The sequence below is a fragment of the Bombus impatiens genome, unplaced genomic scaffold (genome assembly GCF_000188095.3).
Source record: "Bombus impatiens unplaced genomic scaffold, BIMP_2.2 scf_0665, whole genome shotgun sequence".
Classification (NCBI taxonomy): Eukaryota; Metazoa; Arthropoda; class Insecta; order Hymenoptera; family Apidae; genus Bombus; species Bombus impatiens.
Window position 1 is genome coordinate 1,053,929 of NT_177084.1, and position 24,866 is coordinate 1,078,794.

General features: G+C 38.2%; 2 protein-coding genes across 9 annotated transcripts in view; both read left to right on the forward strand.

Moving 5' to 3' along the window:
• The first annotated feature begins 1,035 nt into the window (after positions 1-1,035).
• On the forward strand, positions 1,036-3,776 carry LOC100747899. The gene is made up of 2 exons (XM_003492235.4): positions 1,036-1,633; positions 2,803-3,776. Exons 1-2 carry the CDS (start codon positions 1,225-1,227, stop codon positions 2,856-2,858), a joined length of 465 nt encoding a protein of 154 aa, XP_003492283.1. The 5' UTR covers positions 1,036-1,224; the 3' UTR covers positions 2,859-3,776.
• A 1,319-nt stretch (positions 3,777-5,095) lies between these two features.
• LOC100747656 overlaps positions 5,096-24,866 on the forward strand; it is a 148,544-nt gene continuing 128,773 nt past the window's right edge. For 7 of the 8 annotated variants that reach the window (XM_033322750.1, XM_012389800.3, XM_033322752.1 and 4 more), the window contains exons 1-2: positions 5,097-7,184; positions 10,077-10,280. In XM_033322750.1, the coding sequence (XP_033178641.1) occupies positions 5,162-7,184; positions 10,077-10,280 (2,227 nt within the window). In that variant the 5' untranslated portion in view covers positions 5,097-5,161. Of the gene's footprint in view, positions 7,185-10,076; positions 10,281-24,866 lie in introns of all 8 variants that reach the window. The other variant, XM_033322748.1, reaches the window with a different exon arrangement.

A 24,866-nucleotide genomic window follows, 5' to 3' on the forward strand; every position in this document is an offset into this window, starting at 1 on the left:
CGGAGCCTCTCGAGACGATACTATTCGGTATCTCTCGCGAGGATCGTGGGACAAATAAAAAGTTGGCCAGCTTTAAGCAAACGGTTTCGTCCGGTCTGAGCGAATTTTCTTCAGGACCAAAAGATATCCTCCCTCTGCCTCCGGGTGATTTGTGTTACTTGAAATTTTGGTCAACCGGATACGTTGGTGTCTTTGTTTTAATCAGGTTGGTACTTAATGACTTGATTTGAACTAGAAAAACTAACCTACAATTTATCACTGAATATATTTTAACACGTTAACTGTATTTTTTTGGAAATTTCTATAATCATGAAATAAAAAATTAATGAAGACAAATTAGTTTTAGTTAGATCGATTTTAATCCTTGACGCGATTCAGATTAGATTTCTGGAGAACAAGTAATCCTTAGAAAATTAATTAACAGCGAACTTTTATGAACACTGGAACGTTTGTATTATATATAAGAAAGAAGTTCGACGAAAAGATAAAAATTGATAAGGGATTCGGATAAAAATTGGGCAATTTGCGTTGTAAAGGAAGAAGCTTGGTGCAAAAAAGAAAAATATTTTATTTCTGTTAGTGATTTATTTAGTACAGCATTAGTTCAGGATTGATATTGGAAATTATCTACTATTTATTCATAGCATCTTATTTTTAATTTTATTGATCTAAATATAGCATATTTAGTTCTGAATTATAGCTACATAACATGATCGATGATATCTCAAGCTAAAATTAATTTTAACTAATTTTGTAATTGCAACTGTCTTACTTAAATGTACCTCGGTATCAGACAAGCAGCCAAACCAGTTTATTACGTACGTATTTCCAGTGAATTTGGTAATGGAAAAGAAGCAGCATAATACAAATCGTAAAGGTAATTCGATATTAAAGACAAGAAGCGAGAGCAGTTTATCATAGAAGTGAAAGAGCTAGCCAATCGCAGATAACCAAACTATCCAATTACAATCTAACTCGTCTGTCTACACCAATTAACCACGAGTTGCCATACACGCCACAACCAACCACGAACCAACGCAAACCACTGTGCTCGACCAATTAACTCACCGTTTCAATACGCAACAACTTCACTGTACCGTCGTTATTTTATCTACGTTGCAAACGACGAATCTTCCAACATCTTCGAACTCGACCGAACCAAAAGCGAAAGTTACGCTTCTCTTATTCGTGTTGATGTTTGTATGGTAAAAGTTGCACCGTGTCATGTCATCGGACGACGTTTGCTACGATTCTTCATCGTTGTTGAAGAAAGAGACTGAAACGGAGAATGGCGAAGAAGAGGAACGAGCAGAGGGGAAGGACAAATGTCGAAAACCGTGGAGAACGTTGGACGCCCCTTCGGTCGATCACGACGATAACTTATACGTAGCTGTTCGTCAGAGCTTGCACAAGGTTAATCAAGTTTCACAAAATTCCTTGTCCCCGCTAAGAAACGCTGAAATTGGGAATAGAAGTGGAGTGTCGCAGGAGTCCAGCATGGGAAGATTTTCCACCATAAAGGCGTACTTTGATATGGGCCAGGAGGAGGGGTCAAGGTACACATGCAGGACCACCATAATGGGCAAGCTGAAGAGGATGCTGGAGTTGAGAAAACGAGAAGCGAGTTCCATGGGTTGTTTGACACAATTTTTTTTTTAATTTTGTTCTCGTTTGTGTAATAATTTCATTTGGTCTGCGAGAGTCTGAGTGCCACGTGTTCAGATCGGTATATTGTATTGTATGGTATTGTATGGTATTGTGTGCTATTGTAATTAATACGATACATTGTGGACAACAATGCGTTGTAAATAGATGCTTGAAATGTGTTTGGTTGTCATTTTAATGGAAAATTGGAACTGCAAGTGTGTTCGACTTGATAGAATTTCTTCTTAATTTTGTTTTTATTTCAATGATAGGTTTATCTAATTCGCGAAGGTTTGAATGTTACATGGTCAGGTTGTTATATAGAGTGGTGAAGGAATGTACTTTGTGAAGGACGTTTGAAACGTATTTGATTGCCATCTTAATTGAAAATTGCAAGAACGAGCGTTTGACTTGATAGAATTTCTTTTTAATTTTTCTTTTGTTTGAATAATAAGTTTATCTAGTTTATGAGAGTTTGAATGTTACGTGATCAAAGTGATACATGGTATGAAAGAGATATGTATAATAGATGTAGGTTTTGTGGTTGATATAATACAATGTGGGCAATGGTGCATTGTGAATAGATGTTTGAAATGAATTTCGTTGTCATTTCAATTGCAAATTGGCGTAGCAAGTGTTGATCGTTGTGTAGCAAGGTTTGCCTTTGAAGTGGTGTAGGTTTATGTGTTATGGATAACGCGTTACAGAAGAACATAATATCGCAAGATTATTTGATTATTTCGTTTAATCGAATATTCCGATTGTTGCATGTTAATAATAATATTGACATAGAAAAGAAATTAGGGATATAGGTTTTAAAGTTAGATTTATGCATTTTGTATATATATATACAAAAGATTTGAAAGAAATGGACATGTAAATTCTCAGGGTAGATTTACGATACTACGATGATACCTTTAACATTCTGTTTTCATTCCTTTTGCGATCTGAAGTTCTTCGGTAAACTTCATCACTGTTTCCCTTCTTCGTTGCTACCAGCTTATCTAGAATATACTATCATAACCGTGAGCTGCATTTTTATCTCCAGTTATAGAGCTTTCGAGACGACTAAATTATAAGACAAATATTTCCACGACCCTTGAACCTTCTACTTTTTCAAACAAAGTAAAAGAACAAAAATGTATCTTCGCTTCGCAGAATCGACGATGAACGGTTTGAAGAAAGACGTAAACGGCAATATAATATCAGACTAGAAGAGAACTACGAAGGGACTTGAAAGCTACTGCCGTTCTATGATCAGCGGAAGGAAATCATCGAAGAGGAAACAAACTGTTCAAGAATCTACCGCTGTTTTATCGGATAATCCCCGCAAACGTGGGACGCGAGCAAAATTATATTTTAATTCCATCTTTTGGTTGTTTCGTCGGCAAACGATATCGTGAAACCTGGAAATACGAAGCAACACGAGCTCATTTTTCAGTATACGGTCAAAACTATTTGCGGGGTTCAGACGAAAGATCTTATAGGTATATCATACATACTTTAATTTGAGAAAACTAAAGTTATTTTGTCTAAAGTTATCAGGATATAAGGATTATTATTTACACTATAATAGGTATATTTATTCGAGTTTTTGTTTTCTCAGCAGAAACATGTATTCTTCTTTGTTTTGCTTAAAGTAATAGTGAATCGTTTTATTATTTTTCATTAGTTGTTTTTAAGTTATAACAAAAATACGCTGAAGAGGAATATTAGGAAAAAGAATTTCTGGTATTTCTAGCGTTAAATTCTTAAATGTAATAAAGACATGTTATCATACGTATTCATAAATATTTGGGAATCTATAGCAAAGTTGCCCAAATAAATACTCGATATTGTGTATTTAAATTTATATGCCGGTTTTAGAAAAATATTCGCGCTTGTGCCATTTTCTCATCGATTGGTCGGACATTGGTCAACGGTTGTCTATTGAAGATTTATTTACACGTTGCGATTGTCCGCCAATTCACAACTAGCTCGATAATAAAGTTGTCACGATGAAGTTAACGAGGTACGGTGATGGAATGAAAATTAAGTAAGTTTTTCTGAGAAAGATCTTGGCAATGGAAAATGTTGAATGATAAAGATGATTTATGACATTGTGTATGATTTTAATAAATTTTCTGCGACTTCCCTAATTCTGGCTCCTTCATTCTGGAAAACCTGGCTCGTTTAATGAGATGGATATATCTGGTTCAATGTTGTTTCGATATAGTTAAACTCTACCTGAGAAAGAATATATATGTAGTTGTAAAAATACTTGTAGTTTGGTTCCAAACAATTTTTTGTTTCTACTTCGATCAAGTGACATTATATATGATAATATGTGACAAATAGATATTTACAAATCTTCCTTTATATAATTTATAGACTGCTTTTTTTTTAAAAAAAAAAAGAGAAGATAACCTTCTAGAAGGTTTTTACCATAAACGTATCTGTGACATTTGTTAGGCTAAATCGTTACGAGAGCCGAATAAGTTTCTTTTGAAGATACTTAAAACAATCAAAGAATCGCATTCTTCAATGACGTTGAAGAAATGATCAACTGAAATATTAACAACCATTTTACATCTGGAAAAAATATCAGCGAACTTTGTCAAATAAATTAGCAGCAATAAGGGTCAACGATCGTCTTACAGCACAAAGAAACCAGCTATCCGTCAACGAGTAAATACACAACGAATAATAAAAAAAGTCGAAAACATAATCTTTTGTAACCAATCGACGTTGATTAAAACTCTTCGTTCGGAGCAAGGTAAACGTCAACCAACAAAATTAAAGGAACAGCGGCAACGTTCTCCAATCAATTAACAGCGACAAGGAAAAGAAATTTCCATTGGCCGATCGGAACACCAATTCAAATCGGACTCCAACGTTGATGTAAATGTTCTCCCAACCCATTTTAACCGTCTTAACTGAAATCGACAACCGTTCTTTCCCAACACTTTTCACTGTTTAGTACTATTTCGTATTATCAACGTGGCTGATCTTTCTATCGGTTCTAGAATTCGTTCGTTCGCGACGTGCCTTAGATGTAAGTGACTGGTTTCGTATGCGCATCGTCGTGTATTGTCGCTGAGACTGTACTTGCAAAAGAAACAAAGGAGTTTTGTTGTCTCAGCGTGCGCGTAGAAACCGTTAACGATTGGTTCGTACAAGGTCCGTGATACTCTTCAACCGAATTTCGTCCGACCTTTCTGTCAATAGACGGATCATTTTCACTTTGCGAGACGAATAATAGGCAACAAATAATAAATAATTCCACGGAGTAATACATACGAGGGTCTGTATTTAAGACTAGAGATTTATTATTGTTATTTAAGACGTCTAAAAGGAAAGAACGTAATGGAACAGTAATAGAAATATTAATAAATAACAGAGGCTATCCAAATAATATATGATTATTAATATATAAATAATAGATAATTATCGATATTATATAATAACAATAATAAAATAATAATAATAGTAATCAATCAAAATAAAAGAAGAAACAATCGAACAACCAAGACTCAAGATGTCTGAAGAAAAACGTAGCGAGACCACCTACCGTTTGCTCGAGGATTCCTCCGACTCACCGGATTTGTCTCCAACCGACAGATACGACACTCCAAACCCGACGCCTTCGAAATTTCATACAGATTCGAGTCCCACCATGAATAGTCTGATAGAAAGGTTGAGGCAGTTGCGAGTGAAGACGCCCGTGGAACCCAGGGTACCCTTTCCTACTCCTGTTAAACTATCTCCCACTGAATCTTCCGAGCCGTCTTCGAGCAAAGACATCAAGCTACCCATCTGTAGTGGGTCTGATCTGGTGAAAATGTTAGAAATGCATATCAATACGCGTTTATCGATTTCTGAAGAACGATGCAGTCCAGTTCGCGGCAGTATCGACGACGAAACGTTGAAGATGATGTTAGCCAAAGAACATGAACGTCGTCAGATGGAAAATTGGGAATTAGACAGGGAGAAATTAGATGAAGGGAAGAGCGAAACGATCTTGAGTCCGCTTTTAGGTCGCCGTTTGAAGAAGAATCGAAAGTTCTTCGTGGATGTCCCACCTCTGGAAGAAATTGATTCACCGCAGTCAAGTGTGGACAGCTCTCTCCTGGTTGAAACTGGTTCACCTGTGTTAATGGAGTGTCACCCGGAATGTGAGCCAATTCGTCAGGACGATGAACTGGCGTTCTTGTCGCATAGCTTGCACAACATCTCTGGAGCGTTTTCTGAATTATTGTCGTTGAATAGAGATAGTATGGGATGCGAAGCTAGTGACAAAGAGAGTAGCGTGAAGTTGGAAACGAATGTATTGATAGAAGAAGGGAAATTTAAGGAGCTTATAGACGTTTACTTGGGAGATTGCGTGAGCTACGAGCAGAAACAGATGGTGTTCGATAGCTATATGAGTAGCATTAATTTGAACAAATCTGAAGATTTTACCGAATTTACCGAAGCGTACAGAAAGGACGATCTTGTTAGTAAGTTTTTGGCTAGGGTTTCTTTGGAGGATTTGCCTGAGGATCGAAGAGAAGCAAATTGGAAGGTTAAAATGGTCGAAGAGAAGACCGTGGATCAGAATTTGTCCAAAGAAGAAGGAAGCATCGTGTCTCAAGACGGAACGTGTAAGAACGAAGATATTGTATCTCCTAATAGAGACATTTTTTTGAAAAAATGTTGCTCCGAATCCGATATTTCAAACAGTCCTAAAACCAACGATGACGTTATATCCGAAGAGTATATCAAAAGATTGGATAGATCTCAATCGATGACGGACGAGTTAACACGCGCCGGGTCCTACTCAGAGCTATCAATGAATTTTGATATGCAGATCGAAGAGAGGATTACTGACACTTTCAAATTGATAGATTCTTTTGATACAACTGGTGATCACGAAAGCTCTGATGACCCCATAGATTTTTCGATAGCTCCTGAACAGAAATCGTCTGGCTCGGTTGATTCTTTGACGAGTTCAAAAGAAGATATAAATGATAATCAAAGAGATTCGAAATCATATGCTAGTGACAAGTGTACCGAAGATTCGAATAAAAGCAGCGAAGATAATGTTGCGAGCATTTATTATTCAGTCAGCTCTCGTGGGAGCATTGGTTTAAACGAACTTCCCAATGAAGTAGACAATATAAAGGATTCTTCTATTGATTCGAGGGAACGAGAATCGTCGACAGACACGAGTCATAAAAGTTGTGGTCCATTGCCTGACGTAGAAGATGAAGTTTTCGAAAATTTTGGCTTGGTCGATAATTTTAAGAGGGAGGCCTGTTTCCAATCGTTTCTGAGAAGAGTGATGAAGAGAGAATGGATACGTTCGATCAGAAAATTGAGGAATTCGTCAGAGAAAATAATGGATGCTGAAGATGATAGGAAAAAATCGGAGAAAGCGAAGAAGGAAGATACGTCGTCTTCGTCGATGCAGAAATATGACGACAGTGATCTAAAATCGACGAAATATTACGAAACGGAAGAATGTCTGAAAATAAAATTTAAGAAGAGGGAGCCTAAGATATTGGAAGAGAGAAATCCAGGTAATCTGTGTTGTGTCAATTTATTTTAGAAAAAGATGAAGAAATTTAGTCTCGTCGCGTTGTATAAAATTTAGTAATTGTCGGAAAATGTACAATTGCAGACGTGTCGTTTGACGTCGGAAATTTGTGTATAAGATTTTTATTTGAAATTTATATTGCGAATCGTAGAATTAGAAATTGACATGAAAGAAATTGGTATACAACTGGAAATTGTTGAGATTAGAATCAAAGCGCAGAGAAATTGGAGAATTTACGAATTCATGTTAAGTCCTCGGAAATTGCAGCATACGGAGTTGCATGAGTCCTGTGCCGGTACGAAGCGAGTTGATTGTGGTAACAAATTCTTCATTTATTTAGGTGGCTTCTATTGACAGAATAATCCAATTAGGTGAACAAACATTGGACAGACTGCGAATGCTTTAAGTAATCTAATCCAAAGGTTTAACACGTCGAAGATACAGAGTTACCAATATACTTTCTAAAAATGACAAATAATAAATTTCTTAGAAAATACTAATTATAAATCAAACATCAAACTTTTAAAATCCTAATCACGATACAAAGCGTAATATTTGAAATCAAACTTTTTCCTTCGTTTCAATCCTAACACCTTGCAATTTTTTGCCTCGATATCTTCTCAAAATTACCTTCTGCGGGTATATATATATATAAAACGCAACACGAAGTTTATCAAAGCAGCAGGTCAGAGTATTCATTATAAATTCTCGATGGTGTCACGAGGCTCGTAAAGACAGAACGAATAGCTGCATCGATTTATCTCCGTAAAACGCATGCGATGCTATCGATAGAAAAACGGGATTATGGTTGGCGTGCGATCCAACGTACCACCGCGGTTTCTCTTTCTTCGTCGACCGGCAAACAGCAATTTACAATGGCCGGCGATAAGCCAACTAACCTATAAATCATCCACGAAGAAAGAGAGGCCGCGAACGAAATATATGCGAAGCATTAATTGGAAAGATAACAGGTTGATTATACCAGATAACGTTTGCTACTGCCTCGGTCAATATTTGCCAATAGTTAATTACCACGAATAGCACACTGTCGTTCATAAGCATGCGGCCACTCCGCAGAACTTCTAATAACAATGTGTGAATTTTATGTGTTACGTTCCATTAGCGATGAATTAGTAATTGGGAATGATATTTATTATTTTCTTATTTTTGTTACTATTATTATCGGATATATAACTCTTTAACGTACAATTCGGTTACAAGTCGTTCATGGATGACAGTGCTCTATTAATTAATGTTATATTATACCAAAAGGAGTATAGTGAGAAGAGAAAAGTCACAAAATTTATCGGCGTTTGTTGTTACGCGATTAACACAGTTAAATTGACGGAAGATCGTACGATGAGCTTCCTTTAACAGTTGTTGAAGTGATCACCACTTTTAAGAAAACTCGACATCTGGTCTTTTTAGTTTTCTCAAGCACTGAAGCCATCGACAGCGTATAGACAATAGACTAGGACGAAGGCAGACCATAGACAGTAGACAGGCGACGATGGCTTCGGGGTTTTCAGTTATAGGGTAACACTGCCAGCGTGCGGATCTGGACCAGCTTAAATTATATTCCTACTTGTACTTACACTTCTGTATCAAAATATATTTTCTACTTCACAATTTATCTACGCGTTCCTCTCTTCATACATCTAATAACCTCAACAGCAGTAAACTACGATCTCGTCTGAATGACGCTGACGTATTTTACTTGAAAAAAGACACTGTGTCAGCGCACACGATAGTGACATGTGTGGAATCAATAGATTGTACCTTGAGAATGTATATTAAAGAAACATGTCAGTAATGTATTTTATTAGTCGAAGATTACAGAGGAGAACACGAGAGGTCACACTTTTTATTCGATCTTATTTTAGTTGTCGTAAAATTAATTAAATTATCAAGAACGTCTTATGAATGATAACAGTTTGGTTTGTCCGTAATTTTGTAATTAAACTAAACCCTCGCAGAGTGCAAACACGAGCGACAGTGCAACTGACTGATATAAGCGTAATACAAGTTTAACGTGCAATAGAAAATAATAGGAGAGAGATCGAATCAGCGTGGATTTTAGCTTGGTAATCCGTACGAAATGTTCGTTCGAGAGATACTAGGAGATTACCCGTGTGCTTTTTTCCGGAAACTGTGTCAGATGCGTGGTTACGATAAGCTGGTATAATTTCTGGAATGGATACCGGCCGAGCTGCTTCGACTTCGCGATACGAACGTGAGTCCTTCGCTGATCTCGGGATTCGGGATTTCGCTACGTTTCAGCTTGTTTCAGGGATATACGTGTGTATGTATATATACATATGCTTGTTTCGATCGTTTATTCTAAGGGGAAAGATCGACGATTTGGAAAATTAGCTGGTGATAACGGTCGTATCGATATAGAATATCGTTGAATTTTTTTAAATTTTTATAACTATGGGTTCGAGAGATTTGGCAGACATGATTTTTAATAATTTTTTAAGATATCGAGGGATGAATTAAATATGCACGAACAATTGTACATCGATTTCTTGCCTTCAATCTCTAACTGAAAATTAGAAGTTGCAGAGAATCGATGAACAAGGTTTTTACGAATTGTTTAAAACATCGAACAACTTGTCGCTACTTTCTCGATGAGTTCATAGAAATGGTAATTTTTCAATGTTTATATTCCATTTCATCGTATACATGTAGTTTCTTCTTACCTCAATGAGCAAAAATAATTCTCGTAACTGGGAGGAAATAAAACAATGTACCAAGTTAGCAAGATTTCGTCTTATAACTAGAGGAAATAAAACCACGTACTGAATTAACAACATTAACCACGTTAACAGTAAGCATTCATGTCCTAACAAGAATTTATTGATTTTATTAACAGATGTGCCCTTTCCGCCGTCGCACAAATTGACAGTGGCTGATGTGTTCGACCCGCGAACGGATCGGCCACGGCCGGAAGTCCTCAAGCAACACTTTATCCTGGAAGGTAGAATCGACGAGGCAGCGGCTCTTCGTATAGTCAACGATGGAGCAGCCCTTCTTCGCTCGGAGAAGACTATGATCGATATTGAAGCTCCAGTTACCGGTGAGTCCTCTTCATCTTTTTCTTTCAGAACATTTTTACATCGCCCTCCATCCCGCAACGTCAATTTCAATCCCCCGTGAAACGTGTATCGATCAAATCTACTTCGCCAAACCAATCCAAAAAAAGAAAGCAAAGAAGGAAAAAAAGAAAAGAAAGAGAATAGCAACTCTGGAGAACCTTTCGAAGAATCGAGTCGCAGGAAAGGACGCGTTATATGGCGGCACGTTAGAGGGAAAAACATGAAAGGCACTTGACACAGTTACGCGCGGCGAGAAAGACCACCGATTCCACGGCTTCGGTATGCGTTTACATGAGAACGATCGCGACATCGTGAACGAAGCGAAGTATCGACTTCGTGCTACCATCTTGTCCTTCATATGTGTATACAGAGTGTCGCGAAATATGTAGAGGATATTTGAGCCTTTCGAAAACCAAACAGATTAATTCTTCTTTTTATGAATTTCTTAATTTCGTTATACAGACTGTCCCAAGTTTGAACGATCGAACTTCGCCAACATGTTGTACGATGAGTAGGAATAAGGGAAAGACGTGTACGAATATACGTGTGCTTTAGTAACACACGTTATCATGTTGAACACAAAATCGATTTATTCTTCCATTTCAAAGTACCGTTCACCGTTTCGAACTCAAGCTTAACGTCGTACGAACAGATTGAGCTTATCGCTCTCCGAATTTCGTGTTTATCTTGCTTTAGTTCAATGAACGCGCTATTAATCCTTTTTATTAGTTTTTCCCAAGAACCAGTTTTTATACGATACACAGTTCACTTTTTCTGTCCCCCCAAGATAAAAGTCTAACGGTGTCGGATCTCGTGATCTCGCGGATCAAATCGTCTTTCACGATAACGTTCGTCCCTCGCCCTTAGGTTTTACATTTTTGTCTTTTAGAAGCCTTTATAAAACGTTTACGGATCTCTGTTCGTACAAAATCTGTCTCTTGTTTCCACTTATGGAACATATTGGCGAAATTTGATGGTTTTTGATCCTTATCCGCCCCTCGGTTTCGCATTTCAATCTGTACATATCCCTCGGTATTAATTTGACAGTGGTAAAAAATCAATGAGACGAAGAGGAGAGTAGTTCATTTTGTAAATTCTCTTATCGAGTATAAAAATTCGCATTCTTTACAAGGAATAAATCTGTGAGATGACCGTAAAGTTGTTTTACACTTGTCGCAGCATGTGCTGCGAACATTTACATTCTTCTTCCCTCAAGTTTATGCTAACTTTCAAGGTTATAGATGACTATATATATCCTGGAAGGGTGGTACATGGAGAGCATAATTGTCGTGTAATAGCAAAATTATAGCTGCCAAAGGGCTTGATAAAACGTCAAAGTTATATAGGTCAAATTGATACCCAACAACGTTTTCGTAACAAATGTCATTTACAGGTCTAAAGGTATTTTTTGTCCATAAAAATAACAAATATATCCTATTCGTGTGAAAAGAATAAAAGTCAAAGAGATCCAGAAAAATGTTTGTACAAATGAACGAGTGTAATAGAATCTTTCACTGAGAAAATATGTCAAATTGACACAAGGGGTAGAGTAAAGGTTAAACTTGGAACACCCTGTATAAATACGCGATGAACGTTCAATTCTTAAGGAGCAAATAACTTATTTCCGTAAGACAGCCCATCGCAAGATGATGACACACTTAATGGTATTTGTAAATGAAGAACAGTGTTTGTACCATTATTGCTTTTTCGTGGCGCACTAATATTTTGTCACACCCTGTATATACGTAGAACGGACAAGTTAGTGCCGCGTGCGACGGATGCACGGTTGAGCGGTTCGTTTCGTCTGATCCAATAAGGGTAGCCTGATCGATTCCGCTCGTGTGAACCGGCCTTAAACCCTCGACAAGATAGAAAAGCGAGGCCTCGAAGCGTCGATGCCTGCCTGCTGACGCGTTTCTCTGTTTTAACGCGACGTCGAGCCTCTCTCTTTACTTTGCCTCTTCTCGTCCTGCCTTTCTTCCCTCTTCTTCCTCTTTTTTTTTTTGTCGTCTCTGTCTGGCTGCTGCTGATACTTGGATCGAGTATCGCGCCACTGCAATTGAACGTTGCAGATTCAGATTGGTGGTTGAGTTTACACGAAATGGCGAGATTCTTGAAACGGTGCGCGTGGAACTGGGAATTTTGGAAATTGGCGCCAGTGGAATTGCAATTTCTGGAGATGCGCGCGTATAGAATTACGTTTTGAAAATCGGAGCACGTAGAAATGCGATTTTAGAAATTGGCTCGTATGAAATCGAGAGTTTCCGAGACTAAAGCGTACGGAATTGGGAATTCTGCAAACTGGTATCCATGGAAATCCAAATTTAAAGATTGAAGCGTATAGAATCGCGAGGTTTTTCTTTTAAATTCTCAACAAATTGCCAATATTGGAATTCGCCAGGCTTGGAAATGCGAATTTCTACGTTTTCGCCTGTCGGTTTTTCCTATTAATTGCAAGAAAATTAACCGAATCGAAACGATTAAAATCTCCTTTGAGTCGTTCAAAATTAAAAATGCAACAACGAGGAATAAACTGGTAAAAAAGGGTAATTTAAAGGGAAGAAAAATATGCAAACAAAATATCCAAGCTCAGATATAAAGCAACGAGGGTAAAACTCACAGTAAACACGGGAATCGGGATTTTTCCAGTAAATATGTATGCCCCTTTGAGCTATATCCCTCGTTAATTAGTTCCAGTTTGCCATAATCTATTAGTTTTGCAGCGGGTAAAAAGTATAATCCTTCAACATCTTGCACATTATCCTCTTTCTTCTTTCTTACAACTTCCTCTTCAATTTCGACTTCGACCTTTTTTAACTTTTTATTTTCTTCTACCTCATCTCTCTGATTTCACGCGTTTCCCTCCCTCTCCTCTTTACCTTCATTCTGCGGCTCTTTCCTTTAATTTTGTCTCAAAAACTTCTCTCTGTTCGCTTACTGAACTCGTTTTCTTTTGTATTTTCTCCGAGTAGTCATTTCTCTCTTTTTCGCGAAATCAGCACCAGTCAACGGACCGAATCTTCCCCGTTCTTCTTTTCTTGAGTTTCTCCTCTCGCTAGTCAACCATTCTTCTCCATTTTTCTCTTTCTTTCCGCCCCTTTCTCCTCGTCGATCCTTGGAAAAACGCACCTGGGCGGAACTGCCGCAAAACCATCCACTCGAACCTTTGAAGTACGTTCTTTCGCACCTTTCCTCTCGTGTTCTCCTCCATTTTCGCGGATCTACGTGCCGACGGATAATGGCTGGATTAATTGGGTCGAGCGGTGAACAACCGCGTTCCTTAAATAATATTCCTTTGAACCGAAAAACAAGCAGAACAAAATTAAACCTATCCGTTAAAGGGGGCAACTTTGAACAATTTCTTAATTTCGAATCAATTAAAATTTTTCAATAGAAACAACATAAAAACTAGTCCACCATAGTTCAACTAAAACAGTCCATTTTTAACAATTCCGCTCATTCTCGCCTCTATTTTCATTCTTCGCGTTACACGAGAAACGGTATTTCACGCGAAAAATGCTGTTATACATCAAAATAAATTTACGCATCGATTCTTTCAGTTTTCAAAGCTATCCACCCAGAATCCCCCTTAATTTCGATTCTTCACGATGGATGGCGTCCGACAATAGGACAGACGTGTTCCCTAGGTGGAACGAAATGAAAGCAACAACCCCGACGCGACGACACACACACACCCCCTGCCCACGTCGCGAATCCTCAATTACGCGCATCAATTAGTTCCATCACGGTCGTCTTCACGGTGTCTGCGATTGTTCTGCAGACACAATACACGCCAGAACACAATAACTCGAATCGATTCGATTCTGTCCTTCATCCCTCCGCAGCACGCCCTCGTGCAGCCTCCCGCCTTCCAGGCGACGACGACCACATCTTCCAAAAGGGGTTGTTATTACCTTTCGTCGACGAGACGACGACGCGACTTCTATCGTTTACGATTAATCCGCTATCATCTCGTCGTTGTCCTTCTCTTTTTTTCCACCGCTCTTTTCTCCTTTCTGACGAAAAACAGCGGAGTAGCTTTTTAATTCGGTATGGTAGGGTAGTTCTTTGCGAATTCTTTTAGGAATTTTGTATTCGGATGTTTGTCTCGTGAAAAAATTTTGTTTTCACACAAAGATTTACTTTTGAATATTTTTATATTGAATATTTTGTATATTGTTGCATTTTGTCGACGTTTAGGATTAATGTACTACCGTATCTTCTTTTTATCTATTTATTTTTTCTTCTTGGAAGGTTGAGAGAGATAGAAATGAGGATAAAGATATCGAGGGTACTTTACTCTTTCAGGATATTTCTTGTGAATTTTTAAAGGAATTTTCGCGTTTAATCGGGTTCTTCTTTTTACAGATTCATTGTTTCGTTGTTTGTTTCTTCGTAATTAACTATTTCGTCGTTCTTCGATAATTTACTAGGAAGTTACTGTATATTATTGTCTTTCGTCTACAATCACCATTAATCCTCCATCTGCTTCCTGTTTTTCGTTTTCTCTTTCGCTTCGTTTACTTCGACATGGATAACTAAGATATTGATAGTTCTTTACCTTGCGCTGAATTCTTCATGAATTTTTTACGAACTTCCTACGAATCGTGTTTTAATATTAGATTCTTTGTTCCACTAATAGTAATTGTTCCTTCGTAATCAGATATTTCATGTTTTAATCGTCCAATATATCATACAATAATTATGATATTTTACGTAACAGTAATTCGTGAAAGTTTCGTGAAAAACTAGTCTCTTGTCGAGGAGATTAACGGAAGAGACTGGTATAATCTTATTTCGTAGATATAACGGAACAAGAATGTCCGTTTCTAGAGTCAGTAAAGGAAGTGACAATAAAATTTCTTACGTCTTGTTTATTAAGAAAATCAGGATCAAGAAAATCTCGTAGCACTTGGCCGGGACACGGTTCGTCACTCCAGATACTACGTTAAATGAGCTACAGTTACTTCCACCGCAGAAATACTCCGTTGAAAGCTGTTTTTCAGACTGGAACGTCAAATTAAATGTTTTGGAAGACGAGAATCTTCGCAACTGTTGGAAAGCTGGAAGTGACGTAAAATAAACTCGGTCGAAGAGAGAGCTTGCAACTTCTGCCTGTGGCCTTTGTCGTTCAGCAATCGATCGAGAACCACTTTGGAACGGTGCCTTCGACTCGAAATATCCCCTGTGAAAGCAATCGATTCTATCATTTCTTCGAGATTGTTGACAGAATCTCGACAACATCCATGTTATGGAAAAAGGAAATAAAAAAATTGAATTATTCTGTAATTTTCTGTATTATCGCGTTTTAATGCCCGGTGGTCTTGAATTTTTACGTTTCTAATTATTCTAGTTCATCCCGCAGATTGTCCATTCAAAGTTTCATATGGTTTCATGTGCTTCCATCTTTCATGATAGATAACATCTATTTTTTCGATGTAATTTGTTCCTTGGCCTTAAAGCGATACAAAATAAATCGAGACAGGTACACGCAGTAAATTGATACAAGGTAAACCGGTAAGAGGATAATATTTCTGTACGTTCAGGTGTAATATTGTTCGCGTCACGAAGAAGAATAGAAAGTAATAATAATCGAGCGAATATACTTTTTAGAAATTTGTCGCTATTTTCTAAATATCTTAGAAATATCTTGCAAATATCGTGTCGTATTAACACGAGAGCTGAATAATAATTAGAAGAAGAACGCATTTAGCATATAAAATATGACTGGTAAAAAATGAAATTTTCTAGACTCTAGAAATTGATTCTTGTCCAGAAACAATCCTATTTTGCGAATCAATGTGACCCTCGCGTGAACAAACCTCGTCCTAAGTAAATTTACATAAACGACGTTTAATATCAATCAACTTCAAGTAGAACAGCCGAGATGTCAGGTCAGTTGGACGAACTTAAAGCCAGTCATTAAGAACAACCAACATTTTTTTATTTCTATCGCGAAATTTGCCTTTGTATTTGTATCTGTCTACGTATCCGTGAATGTGCTCTTAATCATCGCGGACGCGTTTTGGTGCACACGCTGCGACCGAGATGGAAAAAGGGAACAACAGGCGACTGGCAAGAGAAATTGCGTTTTACGTGGGTTGGTTCGTTGTCGAACGTGGAGTGAAATGATGAAAGAAAAGGGAAGCACGAGGGTGTGCAAGGTGGCGAAGATGAATTATAGACGCAACGCGGACGCAGCAGCCGGTGGATATAGCAAGAGAAATAGAGTTGAAGGACGTTGCGTTGGAAGAACGAGCGATTCTCTGGCGGACAAATTTCTTTGAGCTGATTTTGCGGAAGATTCGCGGAAATTTGATGTTAAAAGCACGGCTTGGTCCTTCGGCTAGGATTTCTGTTCGTAAAACACTCTGAAACTTAGTGCTTCCTCTAAAATGGATACATCTATAACATCGTTCGTGTTAAAAAGAAATCTTGACGATCTAAATTGGTACACACTCAATAGTAATAAATAAGAGTACAAATTTTGAAGCAAAGATTGCAAATGTAAATATAAATGAGAAACATCTTTATCATAGACAATATTATATAATATAATAAATTTATTATACAATATAATAAAAATGTAAATTTATCGAATTAAGTACCAAACATATTCCACAGTACCACTGCGAATAAAGCAAAGCTCATTCTTGTTATACTTGGAGAGAAAGGGAAAGAAAGTTAAAAAGAAGGACGAAGCTTTTTTCCAAATTTTTTCTAAAAGCCAAGTCAGCTCGGCGTACGGGCCTTGCAATTAAGAGGATCATTATCCATCCAAACACCTAGCGCGTTGGTAGAAAACAGCCTCGAATTTCGCCTCATCAGCGTGGCCCGTATTCGAATTCCTGTTTCAGCGTAGAATCACGAAAATACGTAGATCGAAGCTTCGTCGTAGCTACGAACCCGATGAATTTCGTTGGTTCTTCGTGGTGCCGGACGACGATGCTCTGCACGCTGACGGATAATTTTACGAGTAGCCGCTTTACGGTCGAGCTGATGGTCGCAAACGTGGCTCGATAAAGAATTTCCAACGATAGAAGCGGAATGGGATAATAAAGAGAGTCGACGGTAAAATCGTCGGATGTTACGATTCCGCGGAATTGTCTGGAAAATTTTAACGCCAACCTAGCTCATCCTTTCGCGACGTTCGGACGAAAAATCGAACGGAGAGAAGGTTGAGATGGCTTTCAGATGGAGTAGAATTTTGAGAAAGAAAATGACGGAGTTGTGATTAGAGCGATTGGTCACGGTGATTGCGTGAATCTAGATTTCTGTGAAGATTTATTTATTTGAGATAAGGATAATTAAGGTTTCCTAAGGTATTAGGTTAGTAGTTTCCTAACTAACTTTTCTAACTTCCTAAAGACACTCCTGTGTTCATCACAGGACGATAGGATGTGTTATCGCTTGTTTTTGATAATATTGAAAAATGTTTCAAGTACAAGTTGGACGATTTAGAAGGTGACGCGTTGAGTTTTGAGATGAACGCGTAGAGAAGATATGAAACTCACCTATGTTCTATTTCAAATAGAATCATGTACATTTTTAATGTCTTAATCGATCCATCTCTGCATTCCCCAAGGAAAGGTATTAATATATTTACGAAATAATCAGATCGAAAAATGATTAGTTTAGCAAATGTATTAACTTCAATTTGTCGAATTTAACGTACGAAAGACGAAGACAACGTAAATACAGAAATGCCGTTTCGCATTTTTCCTTGCCTTTCGTGCGTTAAATTTCACAAATTAAAGTTAAAATATCTGCCAAACTAATAGTTTCTCCGCATTTAACTGTATTAATGCATTCCTTGCGGAGAATGTGCAGCTGGATCGACTAATGCGTTAAGAAATATATAATTCCATTAAAAAGACACCGGTCAACTTCGTCTGTTCTCTACGCGTTCATCTTCGAAGAAACTAATCATTTCAGATTACGTCGGAATCATTCAACTTGTTGCTGAAATATTTCTCAATATCATTAAAAACACACGAGATACTCGAGCTGACGAAGTTAGTAGGATCAGTCTGTATATTCGGATCTAGAATTATGCGCTCGATTTTCGCTTGAACACATAATCCTAATAACCTTGTTTAACTCGTAATCGCGAGAAACTCTTCGGTAATCACGCGCGATACTTAAACAATGAACGATAACATGGAGTATGCTTTACGGCGATCGAAATTCCGAAATTCGAGGATCTCGAGGTGTTATCTTTAATGCGGTTGGAAAATTAATAGCCTGAAGGCAGACCTGGGTGGTAAAAGTTTACCTGTTTGATCTGGCTCGCTGGTCGGAAAGCAACGCGGTCGCGGTTTAAATTATTCAGAAAATTCCCGCGGGATGGCCAGGGTGCAAAAGTTTCGGGAGCAACTCTCGTCGAACATTAATTGAGCCTCGCCGTGCGCTCACCTTCGTATAAACGCGACCGTTTAATGCTAACGATCGCAGTTTCGAGGGCTCGTTTCCCACTCCCCCGTCGTGAACTTGGCCGCGGGTGCCAATTCTCTGTGTCCGCCTTTGTGCTTGCTTTATCGGCCTTTCCACGAATTAATATCCACCTGGAACGCGCGAGTTCCTTTGTTACCAGCCAGTTTGAAAACATTATTTCGCCGCCTACGAACTCCTGTCTTTTGCAAAAATCGTTGCTTCTCTTTTTGTTTGTTTGTTACGCGACTTGCTACACGGCTCGTTTCCTATACGATGGAATTCGTGCGTTCTTCTTTTAAAAGCTCAGAGGATGGTTCATCGCTTGTAATTAGTACGCTTGCAATTAATGTGGGAACAAGTGGATGTCGTAATTAGAAAATGGAGTTAATACCTATTAACTTTGTGTAGTATAAAATATATTAAATTATACTATATCTATGTATGCTTATAATTAAGATGGAAGGGAATGGATGTCGTAATTAAAAAATGGAGGTGATACTTATTAACTGCGCGTGGTATAAAGAATATTAAATTGTGCTGTATTTTGAAAATTTTGTTACGGGTATCGGGTTGTCCAGAAAGTTTCTTTCGTTTTATAAGGAAATGGTAGATGCACATTTTTCGTTTTATATTATTTTATTGAATTATGTATGATAATGGTAATAGAGATAGAATAAAATCGCATCATACATAATTCAGTAAAATAATATGAAAGAAAAAATGTGTTTCTTACTATTCTCCTATAAATCTTTTGGAACAACCTAATATATCTCATTGGTAATTATATATCTCATTAAAATCAGTAAATGAATCCTTAGTTTATGTATAGTCTCAGTCTATGTAAATGATTTTTGATTTCCAGATACTTTTTGAATCGCGAAGAAAGAAAAACCCAGTCAGGCGTTTACAATTAGTAACAAGGCTGGTATCGATTCTAACTTTACATTTTACGATTAAAATTCAGTGTCTTCGATTATCCTGTCGTGTCAATTTATAAATATATCTACATCATGTAGAATGCAGAAAAAGATTTCGTGGTAAGATATTAATTTTTGCCCCCGATTCGTAGTTGTATCGTATAATTTTATAATTAAGGGCTCCAAGTTAGATTCGTAGGGTTTTGTGAAAATTTAATATCATCCGATATTGGAAAGTTCTACACAGCGAGCTAATTATGTCGGAAATGGGCCACGCGGCTCTCGAGAGTCGCTTCACGTGCGAAATGAGATTTTGACCTAAACTGACCCACGTGGCTTCGTCGAGGCTTCTGGATCGCGTGTGTGATAGCTCCACCCACGCTTCTTCCTCACGTCGTTGCACGTGGCACGGCAATGTTCGACTCGTAACGACCTTACGCGTCCCTCTGTCAATTATCTCCTACTGCATTTTACAAACATCTACGCGTTACCAAGTCTACAGACACCAGAGTTTTAGTAAATAGCTAGTAATAGAATTTTAAATCACGCGCTTTTATAAAACGTTTAATGTACGAACGCTGTATTTAAGTATGAACCCTTACCGAGTAAACCCACGTTTTGGATTTTTCTTGTTTGAATTAAGTTAAACAACAAACGTTATGTTTCATTTGGCAACTAAGTGATTGCGGATTTTGTCATTAGGTGGTACTGACAAAATCCGCAATCACTTAGTTGTCAATATTTAGTGTACGATTTGTCAGAGATTTCGCAACAGTGTTAGCTGAGAAAGTTTGAAGGCGCAGTTACATAGTGAGGGTTAATTAGTTCGTGATAATAGAAGCATTTTATACAAGAATCTGCGAAACGGGTCGATAGAAAGGATAACAGAGTGGAAATTATAAAACGAAACAAACGTACGATTTAATTAAATTTATTAATTAAACGGGCAAAGGTGCTTTTCACAAGAAAGTGACATGCAGTAACAAGTGTCGGGGTAATACGGTCGCTCTGAGACAATTAGACAAACACAAAACAAATATAAATGCGCTATGCTAAAACTACGCTAATGCTCGGCTCGGGTTAGCTAAGGCTTCATAGACCTTCTCTCTGAGATTGCTGGTTGAGGTGGAAAAAAGGTTGATATCATTGCATAAGGCGTTGCTTAACTCACATAGATGGGCGATAATATTTACGTGACCAATCTGGAGAAGAAAGACGGAGGAAGTCGTCTCGTCGGACGGTCGATAAATCCATTTAAGATTTTAAATAGAAAAATAGCCTCGTCAGCCAGTAGTCTGGTTGCAAATGGAAGGAGTTTATATTTGCCATGATAGAAGATATAAAATAATCGTGAAATCGGGCGTAACTCGAAACGAGCTTTTGGCGGTGCTTCGAACGAACAATATCTACGACCCAAAAGCCTAAAAAGGAGGGGAGGGATTTCTAGAGATTTCAAGGGACTCTGAAAAATCCAATGAACCAGGTATACGTATCAAGTATCGCGCATTACCCTGAAACGAACGTGGAAAAAGGGAACGATAAAGCTTCGAGGTCCGTCCACATGTTCGCGTTTCATCGAGCCATTGTTTGGTATCGAATTCTCTTTGAATTCTATTCCAGTTTTCGTCTCACGAGACGCTTTGTGCGAACGCCATAAAGTAGAAATTGGTATTCGCGGCAGACACACGACGGGAACAGTCGCTTTTACGCCGTTTCGCCCCTTTCTAAGACTTCTTTCGCGCTTTTCCTCGTATCCAGAAGCCATATGGCGACTATCATCGGCAGATTATCTTCGTAGATTTGCTAGAACCATACGAGAGCTGATTTCAATGAATTTTTCTTTAAAAACATAGACATAGACTGGGGTAGATTTTTCTTTCGAAATTCCTACTTCGAAGATTTTATTTCTCCTTGGTGTAGAAACGTTGGGACGCAGACAGAGATCAAACGTAAGATATACACCGCAAACAGGGTTCAGATATCAAATAGAACTCGTTGAATAAGAACATCTAATTCCTAAAGTGAATTTTTCATTGTCGACATATTGTATCGTCGACATTGTATTGATTCTACGAAGTGTCTGGCCACGGTTGGTCCGTTTCTACTGCGCCACTTGTACTTCAATTCAACTTATATATATCTACGATTTATATCCGTACCAATGTTTTCATAGTATGCGACGATTTTCACAATTTTATCATTGGTTTCATTTATCGTTCTGTCGTACATTGATGTATCCCTGTGTTAGTATATCTACTAATACAACATTATTTATAGTAATTAATAGAGTTCAAATAACAAGAACAATAAACAATTGGATCTTTATCCAAATTAATTAAAAATTAAATTAATTAATTAGAAAGAAATCACTTTAGCCATTATTATAATACATTAACCCCTTAACCTACGATTTACGTTCGAGAATTTACGTTTGGTCCTATCATCGTATTATACTACGGGCTATGCCCGTGGTTGTAGGTTAAGGGGTTAATACAATCCTATACTAGTACGTATCCTATTGATACAATATGACGTATAGCAACTCAAATTTCAAGTTAACGAAAAGAAACGATAACCAATCGAATTACTACGACAACAACAATAATTTGTTTGGCTTCAACCTCGCGGTCAATCAACAACGCGATTTGGTCACAATCCTTCTAACCATACACTTCCTCATCCTATCTTCTCACTGATCTTTCCAAACTTTATTCTTATACTATCCTTAACCTGATTACTACATAGTAAAAATCTACGCTCGAAGTTTTCTCTATTCTAAAACTATTATCTCCGCCAGCCATCCCTATCGTCCGCTTATTGCACTTTTTAATCTTATTTCTTCCACCATTTCTCTCTTTATCTTCCTCTTTCCTTATTCTTCCTACCTTTCTTAACCGTTCCTCCACCTATGCCGATCTTTCATCCCTTAGAATATTTTCTACGCTCACACTATTCTTCCTACCCCTGCTCAGTTCTCCCGCAGAAGTTCCAATATTCCTCTCACAGATTTCACACATTCTTTCCAGTTCCGACCTCCAATATTTGTTCGCCTCTCCCACGTTTCCACATCTCAATCTGGCTTTGACCATCCTACCCACCCCCGTGCCTTTCTCCCTTAAATAGCCTGACATTCGGACATCTTGTCTCGATTAAATTGCTATTGTTCCACTAAGTAAATACAAAAATTCACGAATCTTCGCCTAAGTGCAACGCGATCCTTCCCAATGTCATCCGATATGCTTCGATGTTCCTGTACGGAAAAAACGCGAATACGTCGCGATCGAGCGCCAGATATCGATGTTACACAACTTCAGAGAGGGATGGTCGCGATTAACGACAAGCCCTAATTCCCCGTTGAACGTCCCTTTCTTCCCCGGAGGCACCATTAAGAACTGCCTATCTGCAGATGCAAGCACGCTTCCGAGTGCACTCGGTGTCGTTATTGCACCGAGTCCGAGATACCGGCCAGCGGGGAGGAAATTATTTCGTGAGCCGTTAATGGCTCTTCTCCTCCTTCCGTCTCATCTTCCTTAACGCTTCGGGATCTCCAATTAGAGACCAATTCGAGCGGTTTTTCCCCACTCGAGATGTAGCAACACTCTCCTCTCCTCTCCCTCTCTCTCTCTCTCTCTCTCTCTCTCTCTCTCTCCCCTCCATTATCCTCTACTATTCCACTTGTTGTTATATAGATTGAAATAACCCATATGTTCGCGTGATCGATGAAATGGATGCGCTTAAGTTTGGATAGAATTGTGTATTCGAGTGGAAATTTGTAGGAAACTGAAGGTGGAGATGTTGAAGTGTAGGTTGGAATATTTTAAGACTTGGAAAGTTAAGTACATTTTTCGTAATTATAGTTTGTGTTTAGAAATTCTGTTGTTTGGTATTATCAGAAATTTTGCAACTTTAGTATCACAGCGTCAGAGCGTAATTGGTAGATATTTTTGTGCAGTTTCGTAGTTTTATTAACGCGGAAGCTGCATGAAGATTTGTCTCATCTGCGATCGGCTATTAATTTTTAATTCCGTAGTTGAAGAAGATTCTGATTCTAAAAAAGTGGCCCAGCCCACGAGTTAAGTGATCGTTCGATTGGAAGAATTATTCGATTCGATAGGATCGAACGTTCCGGTTATTATTTAGGCTACTGTGAATTTCCACCATAATGTTACGCAGCCACGTTGATTTATCGAGCGATATTGATTTAATTAAAAATATTCCCGAATAATTGCACGATATAGATAGAAAGTAATATCAGTCGTTATATTTGTACGTACAAACGAGCGTCATACAAAGTGGTTAGAAAAAGTATTTACACATTATTTTCCGATAAAGTATATGTCCATCAGGCTGCACATTTTATTTTCACAGCAACAAATCGTTGTAGCCGTATGAACTACTACTAGCGATACAAAATTTAATACACTTATGTAGACCTCATTAAACCACCATATAATCACCGTAAAAATTACGGTGCCGTGAAATAAATAAAAAATACTTTTGCAGCCACTGTATATCGATATCACGCAGTATGTAATTCCAAAGTTTCAAGCCTAAAATAGAAGCTGCATAGAAGACTGCAGTACAAACCACAAATAACAAAAAGTTATCACGAGTTGGAGCATAAAAATCGTTGAAACTCCATCCTTATTAAAAAAAAAAAAAAATCTACATAAAGCAGGGGTAAGGGATTCTATAAATATTCCCTGCATCGTCACCTTCGCCAAAAAGGCTTTTCTCGAGCCGGTAGCCACCTTGTATCATTCCCTTGATTCTATTCCCAACAAGCTGAACGTTTTTCGATGGTCTTGGCCAGGTCCTGTTGTTTCTGTGCGTCATTTTTCTCGGCAGAGGATTTATCGCGTCCGGCATGGCATTTCGTAATTCTGCCATCGCTTTAACGTTCCGATACACGTTTCACGCTCGTTTCTATCCGTACTTCCTTCTCCTTTCGTTCTTTTCCATCGTGAATCTCAACCAACAGCCGTTGCCTTCTTGTTTGTCTTGGCTCTCTGTCCTACGTTTCGACATTTCCACAATACGACCGCTCCCACAGTGACCTCCATCCGTTCCCAGAGACCAGACGACCGCTGTGCGGCCTGGCAAGGATCGACTTGGTGTTACACAATCTTGACGTCGCCATATCTCCACGTGATGCAATGAATATAAGGTTTATCGTATAGCATTTAGCATATAATGTTTGGACAGCTTTAAACAAAT

What these genes read in the sequence shown, in the direction of transcription:
- LOC100747899 (XM_003492235.4), top strand. Translation starts at nt 1,225, where the DNA reads ATGTCATCGGACGACGTTTGCTACGATTCTTCATCGTTGTTGAAGAAA. An exon ending in ACGAGAAGCGAGTTCCATGG is followed by an intron (nt 1,634 to 2,802) that starts GTTGTTTGACAC and finishes TTCGCTTCGCAG; the next exon opens with AATCGACGATGAACGGTTTG.